This window comes from Lithobates pipiens, unplaced genomic scaffold (genome assembly GCF_037356315.1).
Source record: "Lithobates pipiens isolate NorthernLeopardFrog02 unplaced genomic scaffold, aLitPip1_a1.2 Scaffold_18, whole genome shotgun sequence".
Taxonomy (NCBI): Eukaryota; Metazoa; Chordata; class Amphibia; order Anura; family Ranidae; genus Lithobates; species Lithobates pipiens.
This window is the reverse complement of record NW_027507758.1, coordinates 315,730,135-315,754,673: the sequence shown is the minus strand read 5'-3', so window position 1 is coordinate 315,754,673 and position 24,539 is coordinate 315,730,135. Positions and strand designations below refer to the sequence as shown.

General features: G+C 39.5%; 1 protein-coding gene across 9 annotated transcripts in view; it reads right to left on the bottom strand.

The window, feature by feature from the left end:
• Window positions 1-1,044: 1,044 nt before the first annotated feature.
• The window catches only part of EPHA7 (EPH receptor A7), a 276,731-nt gene continuing 253,236 nt past the window's right edge, over window positions 1,045-24,539 (bottom strand). For all 9 annotated transcript variants that reach the window (XM_077487229.1, XM_077487233.1, XM_077487234.1 and 6 more), the window contains 4 exons: window positions 21,575-21,724; window positions 12,886-13,079; window positions 5,034-5,189; window positions 1,045-3,481 (listed from right to left, as the gene is read on the bottom strand). In XM_077487229.1, the coding sequence (XP_077343355.1) occupies window positions 3,367-3,481; window positions 5,034-5,189; window positions 12,886-13,079; window positions 21,575-21,724 (615 nt within the window). In that variant the 3' untranslated portion in view covers window positions 1,045-3,366. The remainder of the gene's footprint in view (window positions 3,482-5,033; window positions 5,190-12,885; window positions 13,080-21,574; window positions 21,725-24,539) is intronic.

Below are 24,539 nucleotides of genomic sequence, written 5' to 3'. Positions count from 1 at the left end.
ATAATTTATTAGAGTAGACTAAAAAAGCAAAATGTCTACTTGCATGAAACCAATGAATTGCCAAAACAAAGAAAATGCTCAGGACAAAAAAAAGAGTACTGTCAATGGATATAAAATAGATATGTGTGCATTATTGCTGTTTTTATTTCTTTTAAATTTCATAGAATTTTAAAGGAAATTATAATTATTTTATTCAAACCTGTTTGTTAATTATTTTGAAATGTTTTAAAGTTTATAAACTGATCTTCTATATTCATGTATAAATTGTATAAAATTGCTGTTTTATAAATAAAGAACTATTACATGGAGCATGATTGACATTTGCATTGCAAGGTATTCTGGGTTTTCCTATTAAAAATGGTGCATGCTCGCTATTTGACTGCTCCAGTGTAACAAAAAACACAGATAGATACCTTCCTCCTCTGACACTTTAAGCTGTGTTTGTTGGCTATAGCAGGTCATCAAATTACCCTAGTACTTAGGTCGGCTATACATGATTTGATCCTGCTGAACCAGCTGAGTTTCGAATCATTAATGAGCAGGCTGACTGTACCAAGCTGATCGATCAACTTGGGTGCAGCCAGCCTGCCGGATCCTCATGCAATTATCACTAGCAGCTGCTATAGCCGCTAGCGATAATTACTGTCTTCTTCCAGTGGGGGCGGCTTCCACCACACACCCCCCTTCACACTGGGAGAAGACAATTGCCAATCCCCCTGTCAGCACTGTCTGTGATTGCAGGGAATACATTTGCACCGTGATGGCCTACCTTAGGATATTCCTAGCATATGAGTAAAATCTCTCTGCAGATTTTACCAGTAAAATCAGATTCTGAATATCAGAATCAAGCTCTGCCAGCTGTCTCTGATAAAATATATTAACATGCAAAATTTGATTTACCAAACTTAAAAGAATGTGTAGCCATGAAAACAGCAAATAAATACAATATATAAAACACTACACAGTATATTAATTTAAGAATTGTATAATTTGACAAATGTAAAAATAAGTGTTTATCTATTGTATAATAAAAAAAAATGGAAATGTCTTACATAGTTGGCTGATTTTATTGTAGGCCATGTAATGTTATGTAATGCAGTATTATCTGTACCTAAGTAGCTTACTGCCCATTTCTATTAAACTTGCCTAGGGCATTTTACCCACACTATAAAAATATGTTGTATCCCATTATTTCTGTTGATAACGTCAAGAGTCTGTAAAATGACTTTCGGGCACTGTCACAGCATGCCTTTCTTGAAATACTGATCCAGCTGGGCAGAACCATTTCATACTATCACACTTGATTTCCAAATAAAAGGCTGTTCCTGGGTGGTCCCATAAAAAGAAACACAAATAATCCTTCAACAGACCACATCATACTTCCAAAAATATATTTACAGTCTATTACAAAGATTACAAATGGAAGTGTCTATGAAATGGAAATATTGTAAATGCGATTTAGTATATTCTTTTTAAGGATACATCTTAGAAATGATCTTTTTTTTCTAACAATCAAATAAATAAAATGTCATAAAATAACAATGTACAGAGATCTGAATGAGTGTAAAGTAACAGAAGTAGAAGAGATAATCTGTTTGTGTTTTCTGCAGCCATCTTTGGTCCTATATGGTAAAATACATAATGTAGCATTGAAATACCTGTTTTTGTGATCCTCTGCAAGTAAAATAGAAAAATATAGTGCATTTTCAACATATTCAGAGCTCACTACAGAGAAATGTGTGTACAAAACAAGACAGTATAAATAAAATTTACACACTTTACACTGAAACATTTACAATTTCTGTGGATGCCCACATAATCAAAGAAGACCAATTTCTGATCCCTGGGATCTTTCTTTAAGCAACCCAAATCTTTTCGGAAGGACAGGATTCTACATGATGGGCCATCCACCATCTAACATATTTTACAAATATATCTCTTACTCTAAAGATATGCACAGAGGGAATATTTAGAAAGACACAATTCATTATTGCTTCTGGTAGACAGAAAAAAAAAGACGAAAAACTGTTCTCGTCTGATAGTTACCTACTTAAAAAACAAAAGTACTAACCTATTTAACATGTGATGCAGTTTAAGGGGCTGGTTTACTATAGTAGTGCACGTTGCTTCAGTCTGTGTTTACTTTAAATACCCAACCAGGCTTGTGGGAGTTTAAAAAGGTTGGACACTTCCCTGAACCTGATTAGATATTAGAAAAAAAAAACACAGTCTACACTGAAAATGACTAATTTAGTCAACCAGTCCTAAAGAGTGGGTGTTTTAACATGTCAAACTCTTTAAAACATAAGAGCTACCCTTTTCACCCTGATATATAAATACAAAATCTAAAACCATACAATCAAATAGGAATTGCATTCAACAAGATCTTGTACAAAATATAATTTGGCTATTTCAAATTGTTGTAAAAAGAAAAGAAAAAAAAAAGCTGATTTCTCAGTCACCTTGCAGTTATCGCAGGCAGTGAAAGGTTTAGACAGTGACTTTATCACAATAGTCTTTTTTTTATTAAAATTGACATTCGCATAGGGAAGGCTTGATACTTTACAGTACTGTTTCTTGTATGTATTTTAGGAGACCCTGTTTCTCAGAGAATTAAATAACTCTCAATTTAGCAATTTATAAATCACATAATGTTTTCACTGTGTACGCTGTATCAAAGGTGCCATGGCCGCACTGAGTGCCATTATTGCTTTGTATTCAGCAAGTCTTTAGAAAATATCTAAAAATAAACAGTTATTAACCTGCAGATTTTACTCACCAGCTGATGATTTACCAACATCTACATAGATATCTAAGATGCCTAAATAACAGCATTCAAAATATAACTTGTAATCATGCCAAAGTCTCCTAATCTGTGTGCAATTAAACATATTTACCCTCAAAAGAAAATCTAAGGAGAATAACACATTAAAAAATAAGGTTATATCATAAAACACAGCTTAAGGAAAATAGTTTGCCGTATTTTACCAACAATCTTGAGATTTTGTCCAACAAATATATTCTTTTTCAAAATTATTTATGTACAGTACATTTGAAAAAAGTTCATTGGGCAAAAAGGAGGTTAGAGAGCTCTATTTTGTTGTTTTTGATCAGGTAGTACTTTGTTATTACTGCTGTTTTCCTTGCCACATAGTTTTGATCCAATTTCTCACTCAGGTAAGGTCCGGTGGCACTTAGGAGTTCAAGTCTGTAGGTGCTTGAGGATCTAGTTGGTTTTCATCTACTGCAGAAACCGTAGTACAGAAGGCTCAGTAAACTGAGCATATTCTAGCAGCAGTTATTGTATAGTGAAGGCCAGTGCTGTTATCTCATAGTCCTTCCTCCCTCTTTAGGGAGGGCTGTCTATCACACCTGTATCCCTGTTCCATGAAGGTGTAACATTTGTGCTCTCATAGTCTGAATACTGCTCATAATCTTCTTTTGGTGGCCGACCAATGAAATTCCTAAGCTCATGACATCACTGTGGAGAGAAACATAACTTTAAGGCCCTTTTTTAGATATGAAGTGTAAAAAACATAAATTAACACACTGTATCACAAAAAGCATGTTAATGGGCATTCTTTGTTGGTGGCTCCAGGGCACATGCTCTTTCTGGATCTTTAGAGCCTGTGTCAGTGGGCTTTGGACTCAATGGGCAAATGCAGCTTGCTTTTGACATCAGTTTAAAATGCTGAGCTTATTCAGAAATCATTGACAGTTTTATTTGACTTCCCTCTGCAATTCACTTGCTTCAAGCTGCTTTTTTGTTTCCATAGACTTTTATTGGAAAAGAATCTAAAGTGAACAAAAGCCCAACAAAATAGCCCTGGGAAGAAAATAACTGTGAAAGTTAGGTTTAAAAAAAAAAGTTATATATACAATATCTCACAAAAGTGAGTACACCCCTCACATTTTTGTAAATATTTTATTATATCTTTTCATGTGACAACACAGAGGAAATTACACTTTGCTACAATGTAAAGTGGTTTAAAAACTAGCTCGCCTCAGGGGTACCTCTGCAGCAATGCTGGCAGCACTCATACGTCTATTTCCCACAGACAACCTCTGGATATGACGCTGAGCATGTGCACTCAACTTCTTTGGTCGACCATGGTGAGGTCTGTTTTGAGTGGAACCTGTCCTGTTAAACCACTGTATGGTCTTGTCCACCGTGCTGCAGCTCAGCTCAGGGTCTTGGCAATCATCTTATGGCCTAAGCCATCGTTATGTAGAGCAATAATTATTTTTTTTCAGATCTTCTGAGAGTTCTTTGCCATGAGGTGCCATGTTGAACATCCAGTGATCAGTATGACAGAGTGAGAGCGATAACACCAAATTTAACATACTTGCTCCCCGTTCACACCTGAGACCTTGTAACACTAATGAGTGGCATGGCACTGGTGAGGGTTAATCGCTAGTTGGGCCCAATTTGGACATTTTCACTTAGGGGTGTACTCACTTTTGTTGCCAGCGGTTTAGACATTAATGGCTGTGTGTTGAGTTATTTTGAGGGGACAGCAAATTGATACTGTTATACAAGCTGTAGACTACTCACTACTTTACATTGTAGCAAGGTTCCATTTCTATAGTGTTGTCACATAAATAGATATAATAAAATATTTAGAAAAATGTGAGGTGTGTACTCACTTCTGTGAGATACTATATAAAATATTTTCAAAATTGAATATCTACTACTGTTCACTGCTGCTGTCAATCAAATCCTGTGGCAAAGAAGTGTGTGTGTGTGTGTGTGGGGGGGGGGGGGGTGGCAGGGCTGTGCCACACAGTCTGTGTCAAGGGAAACAGACAGCCTGGCTTGGGATTGAGCCCACAGATGTGCCACAGTAGGAAATGGCCTCCCATGGTGGCACACCAAGAGAAACTAAGCGCACCGGTGAGGGACCTAAGAAGAAGAGGATCAGAGCTGCAAAACAATTGCACAGCGTAGGTAAGTATAACATGTTTGTTATTTTAAAAAAAGCATGTGCAATGACTTTAAATCATTAATCCCACAACCATTAAATTAAGCTTACTTTATAGTCATCCTGGCCACAGCATCAAGGGAATTGTATCCGGCTGAACTGAAATTTTCCTTATATCGTTCCATCTTAATAGCTTCTAGCCATTCTCCAACAGAGCAGAATGTTGAGAAATCAAGGGTGTTTTGGTCCAATAGTGGGCTTACAGGCCTAAACATAAGTGTAAAAAAAAAAAATAATTTCAGTAATTCATGTTAATCCACTTCATAGTGATGTGCTTAATGAAAGGTAATTAATTAAAAATGGTTGGTTAGGGATTTAATCCTTAATCGGAAATGGTACCATATAATCCAGAAGATACTATTTATATAGTCACAAAAATTCTCTGATATTGGATAAAAGACTGAACTGCCATGTTTGCCACTTGCTGGTAGTACAGTGGATGATGTTACTACTTCTCTGGAACAGTTATACTATCTATCACAAAGCTTTCTAGGAAAATTAATTTTTTGTCCATCCTGCCTCTTGTGTGAGTCGTGATGTTTAATGGCATTACAAAAGGCTAGAAATGAGCAAACCCATTCTGCAGTAAAATAATGACATTACTGCTACAATATCTGGCAGAAGCAGTGTCTTACACTGGAGTACAAATTAGGTTAATAGGCAGTTTCTCTGAGATATTAGCGTCTTTTACATGCATGCCTTTCTCACAGAGAAGTCTCAGCATCATGTTAGGGTACATAACATGGCATTTCTTATACATGGCAGTGTCTTACATGACCATCTCCTTAACATGGCAGCCCTTCTGGCAACATGGCAGTATATCTGACAATATGCAGTCTGTCTGATAACACACCAGTCTATCTGAGAATATATCAGCACTGGAAACAAACACAATTACTGGTATTTGTGCAATTGGGGGCAACATATTTTTTTTGTATTTGGATTTTCCAGTTCTTCCACATGTGTGGCTCCAGACATCTATTTGGCAAGCCACATCCCTTTTGAATTTATACCTATTTATGAATAAACCATACTCACTGTTTTTGCATAGTTTTATTCGTACTCAGCTCCAACTATTTGCATATGTATGACTTAAACAACTGCAAGCATATGATATCAAAGTTGCGATCTCGCTCACTGTGTCCCAGGGGCAGACTGAAAACTCATGGGGTTCCCGGGCAATAGGAGCTCATGGGGCCCACATGTCACCGCCTATACTCAAGCCACACCCACACAAAGCCCCCCCTACATATTGCATTGCCAACATTACATGTGTTCTTTCATGGGGTCTCCTACTGGCACCAGGCCCTCAGGCAGTATCTAAGTGCCTGAATGCTCAGTCTGCTCCTGGGTCTAACATATGTGCGCTGCCATGTCCATGCCAGGAAAACAGAAAAATGTCTCAAATGCTTTCTGTAATATTCCTTTCCTGGATCCAATTGATGGTAGCACGCTAAACCCACCCAGCTACTTTCTAATGTTTTACAGGTAATGGGCTGTGGTGCAGGTGTCAACCAGGGGTGGGGCCAGTAGGGGGCCCCATGATAAAAAATGGTGATGCGCATGGACACAGTTGCTGAGGTTTGGTAGTAACAGATCCTCCTCCTCCCCCAGTTGATGTAGATCCAGGGGCTCTCCCTAAGCTGCGCTGACAGCTCAGAGAGTAGAAGGATGGGGCAGATTGGCTTCTCCTTCTCCCACTGACATCCAGAGGAAAGCAGTGCCGAGCCCTGGCCATCGCAGCCACCTACCTCCCACCACCTGGGACATGAGCAGTTCCACCAATCGTAGCACAGCTCAAGGGGAGAGGAAAGGCTGAGCCCAGGGTGGGAAGGAGAAGAAATATGGGCCAGGTGGCACTAGGAGCAGTATTACAGCATGGTAGGGAGATCAATAGGAGGAGCAGGGAGGGGGTCTCCATCAACAATCAGTGTGCTGTAAAATATTACCATATAACTGAGACCAAGTGATGTAGGACTGCACTCCCAACACTCAGTACTGCCGGTCCCACAGCTAGGGGTAGCCATGCTATCATCCTCACTGACCTACCTTTGCCCCATTTACCTCTTCTACACCACAATTGCCCTGTTTGTATAACTTAATGCCTTCTATTGCCCACAAGCCAAGCACCGATCGTGGGCTGCCTAGTACCCACAGAGCCTCACCTGTATGTCCCACATCAGAAGTTAGAAGTGTGTGTCTGCCGGCTCCTCCCACATCACTGTGTAAGAAGTGTGTGTCTGCCGGCCCCTCGCCCCTTCCTCTTCCACTGAGGTCCGCTACGATCTCCGCAACTGCCCATATCCCAGGTGGCTGGATGTAGGTGGCTGCGATAGCCGAGGCTCACCATGATTTTCTCTGTCTGTCAGCAGGGAGGAGGATAACCCATACATCCCATTCACAGAGAGTGCAGGCTAGGGAGATCCCTGGCCCCCTTGATCTACACCAACCAGTGGTGGGCAATCTGTCACTATCGCACCTCAGCAGCTGCATTTGTGCGCACCTTCATCATGGGGCCCCCTACTGCCCTGGGCTCTCGGGCAGTGACCTGCTGTGTCCAATTCCTGTCAGTTCCCCCACAGCCAGCGGGAGAGTAGAGGATGGAAGCCAGCTGCGGGGGACAAGGAAGGAGCAAAGGAGGAGGACAGTAGGGGCAGAGAACAGAGGGCGTGGAGAAGGACATGGAGGGGACGGGAAGAGGAGCACACAGGAAACAGCTGGGAATAATCGGTGTGACGGGAGGGACAGCTGTGAACACCGATCTCCCTGTATAGCTTTTGAGGTAGGGGAGGGAGAGAAGGTGAAGTGGCTGTCAGCTAAAAATCTATTCAAAGGAGATCGGTGTTCACAGCTGTTCCCTGCCGCATGATCATTCCCGGGAGATCAAGAGGCGCTTGTGGGTGTGCGAGAGCAGCTGCAGAAATGTGGGAGACTCCAGACCTTGTGAGAGACTCCTGGACCTCGTGGGAGACTTGGGATGTCTGTGATGGGAGTGTGAGGGGTTATATCTGTCTGACTAACATCTTGTTTGCTAGTGTCCAATCTCTTGTAAGCAGAAGTATAGCCCTTTTGTAACAGAATTAAACTGTGTGTCCCCTAATGAATGATCAAGAAATATATATAAACGGTGCTAAATAACAAAGAACATATACTTTTGTTCAGCCAGTGTTGCTATTTTGTCTGTGAAGGGCATATAAGAGGCTGATATCAAAATCTAAATATTTCTGATTCATTAAATAACTTAACAGAGTTTTTAAGTGTTTTCAAAGGCAGTGTTTTTTTTTTTTTATGAAACATACAGCCTAAACAGACTAAACTAACCTGTTACTGATATGAGCATTTTTAAACAAAATTTGAATGGCATATGTCCTCAACTCTATCTGTAACCAGTGGTGCATTTTGGTTTTGTGCTGCCCTAGGTAAGACTAAAATTAGGCACCCCCCATCTGAATTTACCACACTCCTTTCTGTTTAAGACCCATCACCATTCATCTGTAAACTTCACCCCTTCCTCTTTGGGCTCCACCTCTTCCTATTAGAGCTCTACCTCAGAAGTTGGTCAGAGATTGCAGACATACTATAGGAGGTGGTCAGAGACTGCGGACCCCCCCATCATCCGAGCACAGCCGAGGTGTGCTGAGACCACCCCTCTGCTCGAACGCGGACCGCCCCTCCCCCCCCCCAGCCTGAGAACAGCTGAGTACAGCACAGCCAAGGTGAACTGAGACTGCCGCTCTGCTCAAGCATAGCCGAGCCCAGCCAAGCGGGGACCATGCCCTGCCTGAGCACCAGCCGAGCGGAGACCGCAGATTCCATTCACTTTATGCCGCTTTTATGGGGGACTGTATCTGTGTGGATTCCGTGGGAGGCTTTTTTCCATGCGGTGGTCAGCTTTCGTAACAACCCCCCTGGCAAAGTGCCACCCAAGGCCTGGGCCTTGTTGGCCTAGGCGAAGATGCAGCACTGTCTGTAACCACTCTATGGGCCACTGACATCACGGGACAATGACACAAGTGTCACAGAAAGCATAAGGAACTTTGAAAACGGGCTATGATTTTAATTGTATTAATCTAGTTGCAGCATTTTTCCTTTCCATAAATAATTGTTTTATTCACTTGCAACGTGGCTTTAAAATTAATAGAAATTTTGGCTAAACCAGCAAGAGTTAATTCCCTAGTCCAGACCCTTCCTTCCTCTATCATAGCCCTGCTCTCTTCTAGGAGTGTCTACTTACTGCCACACTGTCTGTACAACCTCTTGCCTCCCTACATAACAATTTATGTTGCTGCCAGGGGAGGAGTAAAGGTGAACATGATCACTAAGGACTCATTTACACTTGCTTCTGCTTCAACAAGGCTTCAGACACGCTGTGTTAAAGCTCTCTGAACGCTAGTCAAAGCTCCTGTCAATACATAAATGGATAGCTTACAGTCCTGTTAACACCTTGCTTTTGCTTTGCTTCGGCTTCCCTTCAAAAATGATACCCCATGTAGCTTCAGTGATGCTTCAAAGCATCCTCAAAGCCTCCATAGAAGTCTATGGCAAAGCTTGCTTGAAGCCCCAGTGAAGCTCCACTGAAGTCTCATGGAAGCCCCAAGGAAGCCTCAACGAAGCTCCACCGAAGCCTCATCAAAGCCCCACTGAAGCCTCATTGAAGCCTTATCGAAGAAACAAACCAAAGGTGTAAACAGTACACACTGTAAGCTAACCATTTTAATCAGTGACAGGAGCTTTGACTGGCATTCAGAGAGCCTTGTTTTGAAGCAAGTGTAAACTAGCCCTTAATTGAGTGACAACTCTGAGTCTGCTGTGACTGCTCACATCACATCTAAAATGGCAGCACCCAGGAGCAGTCTCAGGGCATTTTGAATATTTTGTTGATATAAAAATCCATTTAATGCACATATAATCTTATGGGAAGATTTTTGTTGAAATAAACGATCTGGCAACATTTAAATCATTTTATACTTCCACAATACACAATGACTGTTTTTAGAAAATAATTATGATGAAACCTTGTGCTTTGACTAAGCATTGATTATCTGGCTCAGAGTTAATTGTCCTTTGCAAGCACATCTTGATGCCCAGACCTGCAGACATTTTTAGACACATGTTCACATGTGCCTACTGGATGAATTTAACTATAATAAATGCAGCCTCTAATGCAGACATAGTTCATAGCAGCAATGGATTTTAACATGCATTTTATCCCCAATGAGATATGAGGTTGCTGTGACCTGTCCTTCATTTGCAGTACAGCTTTCATTTACCATGCTAGTAAACACAGACAGTAAGCACTTGAGGACTTGTGTCTAAAAGCATGAGCTTCATTATCAGGGAAAAGATGTCTATGCAAAGGAGCCATAAAAAACACTTTGTATTGCATATAGTGCTAGATAAATTAATCTTTAATAAGATAAATTGCTTTGCTACTGAAGCCAATCAGCTACACTACACCCAGTCTTTTCCCTCTCAGGATCTAGACCCCACAGTGGTTTATTAGAAGTCTGTGATCTCTCACTGACCTGTAACTAACAGAAGCAATAAAAAAAAGCTGCCATCGATATTATCAGCTCAAGCTGCCTGTCCACCACTATTCAGGAAAAAAATAAACAAATAGAAGGGAGCTTTTGCAGAGTGAGTTGTATTAGTAAACTCTACTGTAAAAAATGGCTTATCATATTATAGCTATTTAAATATTTATGAAGAACTTGCATAAGGCGATGGGTAAAAAAGAAAGATACTTCAATTTTCATGCAGTTGTAAAGAGTAGAGGCTTGTCCATGTATATTACATGGATGAAATCCACACAGGTGTATCTATACTTAAGCCAGCCATGCATGGATCGAAATTTAGCTGGTTTAGCAGGGACTAGTGGAATTTTGATCCATGAATGGGCAGGCTAATTGTACCCAAGCCAATCAATTGCTCGACTTGGGTACAACTACCCTGTCAGATTTTTAGAATGTGATTACCGTCTACTTCCTAGCAGTGATCATTGTATTCTGCCAGCCAGGAAGGCTAATCCCCCCGCCGGAAAAATAAACACAATAGGGCCGCAAGAGGCTTTCCACCATCAACACTATGTTGATGGGGGAAGGGAGTTGAGTGATTTTCTTTCCTTCCATCCTTGAAAAGCAGGTAGATTGACACATAAGTTTGGTTGTACTAAAAGGAAAAGTAATGCCCTGTACATACGAGTGGAATTCCGCTCAAGCTTGGCTTACATACATACGGTCACACAAAAGTTCTCAGAACTTTGCGACCGCCAAGAACGTGGTGATGCATAAAACTACGACGAGCCGAGAAAATGAAGTTCAATGCTTCCGAGCATGCACCAAATTGTTTCTGAGCATGCATAAGAATTTTGTGCATCGGAATTTATACAGATGATTGGAATTTCCAATCTGAACTTTTTCCAACCAAAAAATTGAGAACATGCTCTCAATCTTTTGCTGACCGAAATTCCGCCAGCAAAAGTCCGATGGAGCATACACACAATCGCTTTTTCCGACCAAAAGCTCTCATCTAACTTTTGCTGGTGGAATTTCAGATTGTGTGTACGGGGCATAAGAGGAAAGAAGAATGGTCATGATAAGAATTGTTTCGCTTGCAATGCAGGGTCACATGAGCACATGTACACAAACCCATTAATTGTCCTTTTCTTACTGATATGGAAAGGATACTCATTCAAAGCATATGTTGTGATTTCTGTTAGCAGCCATCTCCAAAAGTTTTAAGAATTACACAAATATTATTTTTTATGAAGTTTGCCGCTTCAGTTTTTATCATGGCAATTTTCATATACTCCACAATGTTAGCAAGAGTGATCAGATGAATTGAAATGAATTGCAAAGTTCCTCTTTGCTATGAAAATGAACTTAGTCCCAAAAAACATTTCCACTGCATTTCAGCCCTGCCACAAAAGGACCGGCTGACATCATGTCAGTGATTCTCTTGTTAACACACGTGTCAGTGTTGATGAGGACAAGGCTAGAAATCACTCTGTAATGCTTATTGAGGTTATATCAGACTGGAAGCTTTAAATGGTGCTTGAAATCATTGTTAACCATGGTTACTTGCAAGGAAACACATAGAGTCATCATTGTTTTGCACACAAAAGGATACATAGGCAGGGATATTGCTGCTACTAAGATTACACTAAATCAACCATTTATTGGATCAAGAACTTCAAGGAGAGAGGTTCAGTTGTTGCGAAGAAGGCTTCAGGGTGCCCACGAAAGTCTAGCAAGCACCAGGACCATCTCCTACAGTTGATTCAGCTGTGGGATCGGGGCACCACCAGTGCAGAGCTTGTTCAGGAATGGCAGCAGGCAGGTGTGAGTGCATCTGCCTGCACAGTAAGGCGAAGACAGTTGGAGGATGGCCTGGTGTCAAGAAGGGCAGCAAAGAAGCCACTTCTCTCCAGGAAAAACATCAGGAACAGACTGATATTTTGCAAAAGGTATAGGTATTGGACTGCTGAGGACTGCGGTAAAGTAATTTTCTCTGATGAATCCCCTTTTCCAAATGTTTGGGGCATCCAGAAAAAACCTCGTCCAGAGAAGAAGAAGTGAGCGCTACCATCAGTCCTGTATCATGCCAACAGTACAGAATCCAGAGACCATTCATGTGTGGGGTTGCTTCTTGGCCAAGGGAGTGGGCTCACTCACAAATTTGCCTAAGAACAAATTTGTCTAACCGTGTGTATGCAACACCAGTTTAGGACAAAATCCGTCAAAATCTGACGGATTTTGTGGTCGGAATGTCCAACCATGTGTACAAGGCATAACAGTATGAGACAAGCAAATAAACCAGTAAAACACGTTTGCATTATATATAAATATAACAAAACATATTTACAAATGTTTTTAATTTTGTGTATATAGACAACAACATTTACCTATTACAAGTATTCATTGGAGTTTTCAAACTGTTGGGATTGCGAATCATTTTGTCTAGAATACCAACAATTTGTTCAAATTTGGGCCTTTCCCCGCGTTCCTTCTGCCAACAATCTAACATCAGTTGATGAAGACAAGCAGGACAGTCCATTGGTGCTGGTAACCGATAACCTTCCTCGATAGCCTTTATGACCTAATAATTAAACAGAAATATTTCTACATAAACATCAATTATTTCAATAATTGAAGCTATGAATTGTTGTGTGCATATAGTTTATTCATATATAAGGTCTCATTGGTTGTCTCTGCTAAAAACCACCAGTATTATTGCAGATATTGCAAAATTGTTAAGTGAACTGAATGTTACAGTAAAATTTACAAGACAGATTTATACTGATGCTAGATACTCATTAAGTATCCAATATTTATCGTGGATACAAAGGTAAAGTCCTATGAGAAGGCAGCAAAGCCTGGGAAAAATACTTATCTTTTGATGTCACTGATGATTTCTTTCAGAGGAAATCAAATGTTTTAAAGGTTGAATTTAATGAATATATGTCTTTTTTCAACCTTTGTAGCCTAGCAACTGTACAGTATATCTAACTAAATATCTTATCCATTATTCTTAAAATACAACCCCACTTTTTCTAATGCATTTTATATAATTAAGGCCTGTCCAAAATACAACCAGGCATTTAAACTGTATTTAAAGAAGGAGTAACTAAAATCTGCAGGGCTCTGGTGTTACCCTTCTACATAACTCCTCTATATGTCACAATAAAAATCTCTGACAGACCTGTTTTTTTTTGTTCAATTAGCATGCCAGAGCCTCAAACAGCATGTAACAGAACAATACAAGGAATAGGAATTAAAAAGCAAAGTTGCTTTAGTCTGTGCAATATGCAAGGTGAACAAACAGCTGGGCTATAAGGCAGAAAAGCAGATACACCTGGGACACCTTACCTCTTAAAACGCCAGTAAAATTTTAATAGCCTAAAGGAATAGTGATAAAGAATAATACATTTAAACAGAAGCAGAAACCTGTTTTCAAAACCAGTGGCCCATGATGTCATAATCCCTTCAGTTATGACACAAGGGCTTTGTCCTTCTCACTCCCTGGCTTTCCTGAACAGGCTTTAGGTGAGCAGGGGGTGAAGCCAAAGATGTACTGCTTCATAAAAAAAAATAATTTCCAACATATTACTGTCTGTGCGCCTCTTTACCTAATGTATAACGGGGATGGGTGGGGGAAGAAAACAAAAGTGCCATTTTGTGGAAGCCAAGGCCGAGAAGCACAAGGAATAAAAATACAACACCTGGGAAAACATGCTTTTGCTACAGCTGGCATTTACATACATTCTTCTCAATCAGTTATACCAGGATTGTAACTAAATCTATACCTTAACCTAGTATTTATAACCTCATTAACATTTTGCCTGTGAACATTCTGCAGAGAAGTTCAGGTTACCGGAGGTATAGTTACGTATAGTTCAAACAAACCAAATGCTTGTATTTTCTAAGGTTCTGTCATACTTTAATAAAAATAGAAAATCAACTAGGTGTTTGCTTAAGGGCAATGAGTTAGCATAAATGTGCATAACAATAATGTAGTGCCTTATATAAAGTGCATGATAATTACAATAAAACATATTGCTTAATGGTGTCAAAAATATAAAGTAAAGAAAAATTTAAATAAAAAAGTCAATAATCAAAAGAAGGGAGTCGCAAAGTGTGTATTCAATGAAGACAAATACTGTGTATAAAAACACCAGTGTTCATATAGATGTTCCTCAGGGGGTGCTTCACATAGATGTTCATCTTGGAGATGACATCACAGTAGCAACTCCCCTGGAAGTGTAATGTGGCTGAGTGGGTCTCTAGAACCATGCTTCATTTACCCTTAGTTTGAAATATAAGAGGAGATGCCATTGGAGTATACATGCTGCAGTGGTTCCTGTGAGATACTTATGCTGATTTGGGCGCATTTGCTGCTGTAATGATAGCCACTCACTCTGGTGAGTTTGAAATTCACTCAGTGTTGGTGGCTGGACACTGAAGAATGTCCTGAGGAACATCTATATGAACACTGTTCATATACCACTGTTCATATACCACTGTTCATATACCACTGTTCGGGCGGCACAGTGATTTAGTGGTTAGCACTCTCACCTAGCAGTAAAAAGGGTCATTGGTTCAAATCCCAACCACAACACTACCTGCCTGGAGTTTGAATGTTCTCCCTGTGCCTGTGTGGGTTTCCTCCCACACTCCAAAGACATGCAAGTAGGTTAATTGGCTTCTGTCCAAAATTGGCCCTAGTTATGAATGGGGAGCTTGGATTGTGGGCTCCTGGAGGGTAGGGACTGATGTGAGTGTGTAATGTACAGACATAGGGACAATTGTAGAAACTCAGGGTGGACTGGTGTCTTTATTCAATCTTACTAACTATGTAACTGTTGTTATTATACACAGTATTGGTCTTCACTGAATACACACTTTGGGACTCCTTTTTTTTTGTTGATTATTGAACTTTATATTTTTGACACTGTTTATTCACGTTAAGCAATATCTTTTCTTGTAATTATCATACACTTTATATAAAGTGGTACATTACCCTGTTTCCCCTAATATAAGACCTAGCATGAGTGTCGGTGATGGCTGCAATATAAGCCCTACCCCCCAAATAAACCCCATCCTCTTTCCCCAAAAATAAGCCCTACCCTGAGAATAAGACATAGAAGGACTTTAACTAGGGCTTATTTGGGGTGTAGAGCTTATATTGCAGCCATCGTCGACAATCACGCTAGGTCTTATTTTAGGGGAAACAGGGTATTGTTTTGCACATTTATGTTTAAAGGTCACAGTTATACTGGCTTTTATATTAGCAGCCTTATTTGTATTTTTATGTCACAGCGCAGATAGTAGCTCTTACATTAATGAGTTAGCATAGTTTCAGAATAGCTGTATCAGTTAACCACTTGCTTACTGGGCATTTAAACCAGCCTCCTGCCCAGACCAATTTTTAGTTTTCAGTGCTGTCACACTTGAAATGACAATTGCGCGTTATGCAACACTGTACTCAAATTAAATTTCTATCATTTTTTTCATAGAAATAGATCTTTTTTTTTGGTGGTATTTAATCACCTCTTGGATTTTTAGTTTTTGCTAAACAAACAAAAAAAAGACATAAATAAAAAAAAAACATTTCATAGTTTGTTATAAAATTTTTCAAACAGGTAATTTTTCTCCTTTGTTGTTATTCGCTGATGAGGCTGCACTGATGGGCACTACTAGGCTGCACTGATGGGCTGCACTGATAGGTGCAGATAAGGCGACACAGATAGGCACTGATAAGGCGACACTGATAGGCCCTGATAAGACAGCACTTTTGGGCACTGATAAGACGGCACTGATGAGGAGGCACTGATGGACCTCGATAGGTGGCACTGATGGGTGACACTGATGGGTGGCACTTATAGATGACACTGGTAGGTAGCACTGATGGGCACTGGTAGGTGGCATTGATAGACAGCACTAGTGATGAGGCACTACTTGGTGACATTTATAGGTGGCACTGTGGGCACTGGTAGGTGGCGCTGGTGGGCACTGGTAGGCGGCACTGTTGTGCACTGGTTGTGCACTGGTATGTGGCACTGGCAGGTGACACAGGTGGGCACAGATGACTCTGCAGAAGCTCTCCATGATCGGGACTGATGTCCCTCTCACAGCCGCCGGTGATCGGCTTTTTTTTTTCTCCTTTCGCTATCAGCATGAGGAGAAAAAATAGCTGATTAACGGCTTTGTTTAAATCACATGATCAACTGTCATTGGCTGACAGCTGATCACCTGGTAAGGGGTTGCTGATCACAGAGCACACCATGCGTGCCCTGCAGGGGGCGTGCAGGCCACTTCCGGCAAAGTAGGTCTGGGATGGGAAGAGGTTAAGTACAAATGCTTTTTGGATCAGCAGGAAGAGAAAGAACAGAACAGTGTCTTCAGTCTACCCTATTTATGATAGCTCAATGAAATGCTTCCATTCTACTGCCTTTTGTAGTCAGTTTTAGTATCATGATAGCGAACCTTACTGCTGTGGTAACCAAGTTGAAAACAAATTGCTTCAAACTTCATTAAACCCCATAGCCTTGAGTTAAAGGCATTGAGAGAATCAATCAGAAGGCCATGTAAAAGGTTAGAATGATGTTATAAGGTAATTCATGTCACTGACAGTGTGCTACAAAGCTCTCATAAAATACTAGTGAAGTATTCATGCTCCCGAATGTCATGCTGTGAAGGATTGTCTGAAACTGACTTGCAGGAAAGCTAGGATACAAAAAAAAAGTTTTTCAACCAGCATATGAGAGAGAATTGGGTTTGACTGGTAACCTCCTAATAATTCTTACCCTAACGTCAGTTTAGTAAAAGTGAAATACCTTACTAATAAATGCAATTAAAAAATTAAGCATTCATAGATAACAAGATTATAAAAAGGTTCACTTTATAACGTATTTTGACTTGTAACATGTTTTGCAAAGGTGGAGGTACAATACACTCATCAGCAGGGTTGATCTACTAAAGGAGCAGTAAATGTCCACTTAGCAAAGCTAATTCAAAACAAAGCTCACTGAGCTTTGTCATTAACCTCCTACCAACCATGAAACGCATATATGCAAAGGCAGGAAAAGTGGGCTTTAATGCCCAGCCACCAAACACATTTGGCCATGGTGAGCTGAGGTTGTGTGCAGAGAGCATGGTCACTGTCCTCTGCAAGCACACTGACCAAGCTCACTAAGAGCTCTTGGTCCTGACTTCTGATTGTGAGCCTGCAGCTTGATTGCTATCACAAGCAGCGGGAGGGAATGTCCCCTCTCCTGCCGCTCCACCCGGGCTCTCCTGTCCCACCGGGAGACCCGAGCAACCAACCAGCACATTCGCCGGCTGGCCAGAAACCTGACCAGAATTGCCAGATTAAAAAAAAATACCTGACACGTGACTATTGCTGTCACAAGGGATGTTTACTTCCTTGTGACAACAATAAATGTGATTTTTTTTTTAAAGGGACAGTGTAAAATAAAAAAATAAATACGATTTTTTTTTTAAAGCCCCATGCCTCCATGCTTGCATCCAGAAACAAATGCATATGTAAGTTGTAGCCGCAAATGTAAACAGTGTTAAAACCACACGTGAGGTATTTCCGCACTGGTAACCATTCAAATTTTTAAAAGTTTCGCCTATGGGGATTTTTAAGTACCGTAGTTTTTCACCATTCCACGAGTGTGCGCAATTTTAAAGCATAACATGGTAGGTATCTATTTACTCGGCAACTTCACCTTTCACATGATACAAAAAAATTGGGCTGACTTTACTGTTTTGTTTTTTTAAGTCATAAAAATGTGTATTTTGTCCAAGAAAATTGCACTGGAAAGACTGCTGAGCAAATACAGTGTGACATAAAATGTTGCAATGATCGTCATTTTATGCTTTACAAAAAATATATATATATATATATATATATATATATATATATATATATATATATATATTTTTTTTTTTTTAATGTTTGGAGTTCTAAATAATATTCTAGCAAACAATACTGATTTTAACTTGTAGGCAACAAGTGTCAGAAAAAGGCCTTGTCCTTAAGTGGTTAATACTGGGTTAAAGTGGAAGTAAAGCCATCGATTTAAACAGTTAAAAAAAAAAAGGCATGCCGGGAATGCTAACTGCACATTGGCTGTGCTCTCAGCCAAACTATCAAACCATTCAATGGCTGGTGTCATAACGAATCACATGTGCAGCACCATAGCAGTTGAAGATTAAATAGAGGCAAAGATGGCAGCTTCCTTGGCTGAAAACGATAGGGGAGTTTACTTCCACTTTAAGCTGCATCCATACAAGTGTCCAAAGGCGGTGCTCACGGGATTCCAGGTACATCTCAATCACTTCCAGACACTTGGTACTAAAGATGGTTCTGCAGTTCCTGTAGATTTTATGCTGCATTATATATAAGCATTTGTGCAGCACCCTCAGGATTTTCACAAACATGATAACAATAATGCTGCATTTTGTTATAATGTGTCAACTTGTCTTAAAGGTTCACCTTTTCTTTTTTTTTCTAAATTCCAACTCCCCTATGTACCAATACAGCATTAATGTACTTATTTTGCAAAAATAAAACAGCTTTCCATTAATTTTACACAGGCTTACCTCACTCTCTTCATAGTTGTTTAAACACACTGCTCGATTACTTCTGCCTTACTTCCTGGACAGACTGTAGGTCATGACACAGGAAGGAGTTGACCAGTTGATCTTATTAGCACACACCCTGAGGGTAGATGATACAGGGTATGCACTAATGACTTAACGTCTGTCCAGGAAGTAAGGCAGAAGTAATCAAGCAGTGTGGTTAAACAGCTATGAAGAGAGTGAGGTAAGCCTGTGTAGAATTAACGGAAAGCTGTTTTGTTTTGCAAAATAAGTACAGTGAACTTAGCCTTTAACCACTTCAGCCCCGGAAGGATTTACCCCCTTAATGACCAGGTGCCGTTGTAACCAAACAAAATGTATGTCCTTTTTTCCCCACAAATAGAGCTTTCTTTTGGTGGTATTTGATCACCTCTGCAGTTTTTATTTTTTGCGCTATTAACAAAATAAAAAGAGTGACTATTTTGAAAAAAACACAATATTTTGTACTTTTTGCTATAATAAATATACAAAAATCTGTTTAGACCAATTCTTCTACATATTTTTGGTAAAAAAATCACAATAAGTGTATATTCATTGATTTGCGCAAATGTTATAGCGTCTACAAAGTAGGGGATAGATTTAAGGCATTTTTATTATTATTATTTTTTATTTTTTATTAGTAATGGCGGTGATTGGCCATTTTTATCGTGACTGCAACATTGTGGCGGACAGATCGGACACTTCTGACACTTTTTTGGGACCAGTGACATTTATACAGCAATCAGAGCTATAAACAGCCATTGATAACTGTATAAATGTAATTGGCAGGAAAGGGGTTAATACTAGGGGGGTAATCAAGGGGTTAACTGTGTTCCCTAGGTGTTTTCTAACTGTGGAGGGATTGGACTGACTAGGAGAGGAGACCGATTAGTGTTCCTACTTAGTAGGAGCACATGATCTGTCTCTACTCCCCTGAGAGAACCAGGATTCCCGGATTCTCACTCTGTCACGAGCAATCGCTGTTGCCTGGCGGTCATCGCGCCTGCCGGGCACGCGTATCGACTTCAGGGATACGCTGCGGGTGAGCACGCCTGCTAAAGCGTCTTACAGAGCCAACGTACAGTTCCGATGGCTCACGCAAGGGAGCCAACATACCGCAGTATAACTGCGGCGGCTGGTCCCGAACCGGTTAATGTCTCAACATGATGATACCCCCCAAGAAGAAAAAGCATTATTTCTTAGTTGTTGCTTAACGTAGAAAGCTAATAATACTATTTGGAAACCACAGTTCGCACATATAAAAAAGAAAGAACAATCTCAATAAGGCTAGAACAAAAAAAAAAGAAAAAACAATTTTTATCCATTGCTAACTATTTACAAATGAAAGAATCATTGATTGCGCGCATACAACAATTCCATTCTGTGCTACAAACTATACCCTAGAAAGTGCTATATGAAAAATGAAGCTTTGACAGGCCAGGATATGTGACCTTTTTTCCTTGCGATAAAGTAAGATGGAATGGCACCAGGATTAACAGTAGCAGCAGAAGAGGTGATGTTAAAAGAATCATCTGGGATTTCTAGCAGCATATTATTTGATGTGGAAAGCTGTAGAAATGGCTCACACACTCTTCAATAATGGCTTGCCCAATGATTGCTTGTCTAATGTGGCAGCATGCTGCGGTTAATAAATACAGTCTATGAGGATTTCAATGTTCAAAAAGCAACATTAGATGCCCGTTAACTCTGCCAGAAAACATGGATTCAATATTAGAGACATTTGTCAAAGCATGCAAACTGAAAGACAAAAAAAACCTGGAAGTCAACCTTGTCAACTGTAAAACCGCTCAAGATAAGACATGCTTAAAATTAAACTTTTAAAAACTGCATCAACTGACTTATGAATTGACTGCTTCAATTGAATCACTTCACAGCTTATGTCCAGCTCCAGGATAAATACAGATAAACGTCTACTAACTCTGCAAGCTAAACAATAAATGATAAACACAGCTTCCCATTCACTTGTTTGAATGTTAAACAGCTGTAGCTTTACAATCACTTTATATTCTTGTCAGAGATGTTTATGTTTGCTGGTATGGCTTGAAGAAGGTGTCAAAGATATAAAACTTTACTGAATATCCAGGGGAATGTAAATATCTCTTTTTTTTCCTCAACCCCAAGGATTTGTTTGCACATATTTTGACAGTCCATGAAATCTTTGACACTGAGCCCTGTCAGATGTTAACAACTTTTGCACTCTGCAAAAAAATGTCTCATCAATTTAATTTTTTTTAACTCTTCTTCAAGCTTTGTGATCCTTGGCTCAAAAAACAATCATATGTAAGAAGCCTTTATTTGACAGAATTAAAATGGCTTAATTCTTATATAAACACTATAGTATTATATTGTTTAGGGAAACAAATCTGACAGTTTAATGACATGTTATAAAATAAATATAAAAATACAATACTTATGATTAGTGCAGTAATGCAAAGAAACACTTACGTCCTGATTTGACATGTCCCAATAAGGCCTTTCTCCATACGACATGACTTCCCACATTACAATTCCATAACTCCACACATCGCTGGCTGATGTAAACTTGCGGTACTGAATTGCCTCTGGAGCTGTCCATCTGACTGGAATTTTCCCCCCCTATTTAAAACAAGCAAATTACATTTATTGGTTAAACAAATACCAACTCAATTTAAATCAATCCAGAGCAACAGGAGTACTATTCAATTTATATTTGTCTTGCATAATATATATTTAGTATAAAGAACATAGAGGCTACTGGAGTACTATTCAATTTATATTTGTCTTGCATAATATATATTTAGTATAAAGAACATAGAGGCTACAGGAGTACTATTCAATTTATATTTGTCTTGCATAATATATATTTAATAGAAAAAGTATAAACCGCGCTAGGAGAAACAATGTGAAATTAACAAACTAACAAAATAGGCAGCAGCAATAAATGCGATATAGCACCCAACAGCAACAAAATATATGTAAGGCTGCGCCAATCCCTCTAACATGAGATAAAATACTAAATAAAGTTATATAAACAATAATACAATTGAGCAATAAAACCACAAATGCTGTGTAAAGTGACAAAAAGGAAAAGAGTCCAATCTAAAAAATGTTCATAGGTGAATCCAAATAACGGACGTAGATGTCCTCAGATGACAACACCCCAGTGGTTCAACACTTTCCAAAGCGCGTGAAATGCCCGTCACCAAATGTTGAATGCGCTTACCAGAAAATATATGAAATGAAGCATATATAAATGATCAGTGGACAACATCCAGGTCAGCCTTCCTCAGCTGGGTCAGCACTCCATCCCTTAGCGGTCTTTCAGGATAATGATCTGTTCAGTGGTCTCGATATAAGGCACTCAAAGACCCACGAAAAAGAAAGGGACTGACATAGTGTAATAACGTAGGAACAGTTTAATAAGATAAAAAGTAATGCACTTACAGGTAAGTAGATAGATTACAGCATATAAGAACAAAGTAAAAAGCCGGCCGGCAAACAGGAGCCCCTCTTCCTCTCCTACAACGTGGTGGCGTCACTGCGTGCCTTCCCAGACGCGTTTCGTCATACCTGACGTTGTCAATGGGGAAGGCACTTTGACAACATCAGGTATGACGAAACGCGTCTGGGAAGGCACGCAGTGACGCCACCACGTTGTAGGAGAGGAAGACGGGCTCCTGTTTGCCGGCCGGCTTTTTACTTTGTTCTTATATGCTGTAATCTATCTACTTACCTGTAAGTGCATTACTTTTTATTTTATTAAACTGTTCCTACGTTATTACGCTATGTCAGTCCCTTTCTTTTTCGTGGGTCTTTGAGTGCCTTATATCGAGACCACTGAACAGATCATTATCCTGAAAGACCGCTAAGGGATGGAGTGCTGACCCAGCTGAGGAAGGCTGACCTGGATGTTGTCCACTGATCATTTATATATGCTTCATTTCATATATTTTCTGGTAAGCGCATTCAACATTTGGTGACGGGCATTTCACGCGCTTTGGAAAGTGTTGAACCACTGGGGTGTTGTCATCTGAGGACATCTACGTCCGTTATTTGGATTCACCTATGAACATTTTTTAGATTGGACTCTTTTCCTTTTTGTCACTTTACACAGCATTTGTGGTTTTATTGCTCAATTGTATTATTGTTTATATAACTTTATTTAGTATAATATATATTTAGTATAAAGAACGTAGAGGCTACTGGAGTACTATTCAATTTATAGTTGTGTTGCATAATATATATTTAGTATAAAGAACATAGAGGCTACTGGAGTACTGTTCAATTTATATTTGTCTTGCATAATATATATTTAGTATAAAGAACATAGAGGCTACTGGAGTACTATTCAATTTATAGTTGTGTTGCATAATATATATTTAGTAAAAAGAACATAGAGGCTACTGGAGTACTATTCAATTTATAGTTGTATTACATAATATATATTTAGTATAAAGAACATAGAGGCTACTGGAGTACTGTTCAATTTATAGTTGTGTTGCATAATATATATTTAGTATAAAGAACTTAGAGGCTACTGGAGTACTATTCAATTTATATTTGTCTTGCATAATATATATTTAGTATAAAGAACATAGAGGCTACTGGAGTACTGTTCAATTTATAGTTGTGTTGCATAATATATATTTAGTATAAAGAACATAGCGGCTACTGACTGTACTGGCGATATGCATACCAAGATGCTTCACACATGCAGCTACCTACATCCACTTATAGCACCCATTCAGCTGGAATACTTAAACTTTTTCGGGAAGTAATGATTATCTCAAATGTGAATAACAATGAAATATTATAGTATCACTTTTAGCTGAAATTTATTGGCATCATTTTCCTGCAAGTTTTGATATGCCCATGATAAAACAAAACTGCACATGCTTTGAAAAAAAATCACACTTGCATAAATAATTATACGTTTTGTTTCTCTACCACCTTTACTCACAATGCAGTGTTCTATGATGGCATAGATTAGTAACAGTCACACTCCTCATTATAGGTGTCCTCAAAAAGACTTGCAGAAAAGGTGACGAGGTGTGTCTGACCAGGTCTGTTAGATTAGTGCACTGGCAGTTCTGCTACACTGCTACACAAGAAATGGTGATAAGATTATAAATATGGAAGTTGTACAGTTTCTAGCTGGCCATACACAAATCAAAATGTGTCTGGTTCAGCAGGGACCAGCCACATTTTTATCCATATATGGGCAAGGAGGTTGTACAGAAGTCGATCTACTAATTGGCTTCTGTACAGCTGCCCTGTCAGATTTCCCTGTTTGATCAGTGCCGCGGGGTATAGTCAGCAATGCAGATCAATGTATTTTGATGACTGGAAAGTCTCCCCACTGTCAGAATACGAAGACACATCACCTTGATTGTGTGAATGGGAAAATCTAATATTTATTTTTTTCGTTCAA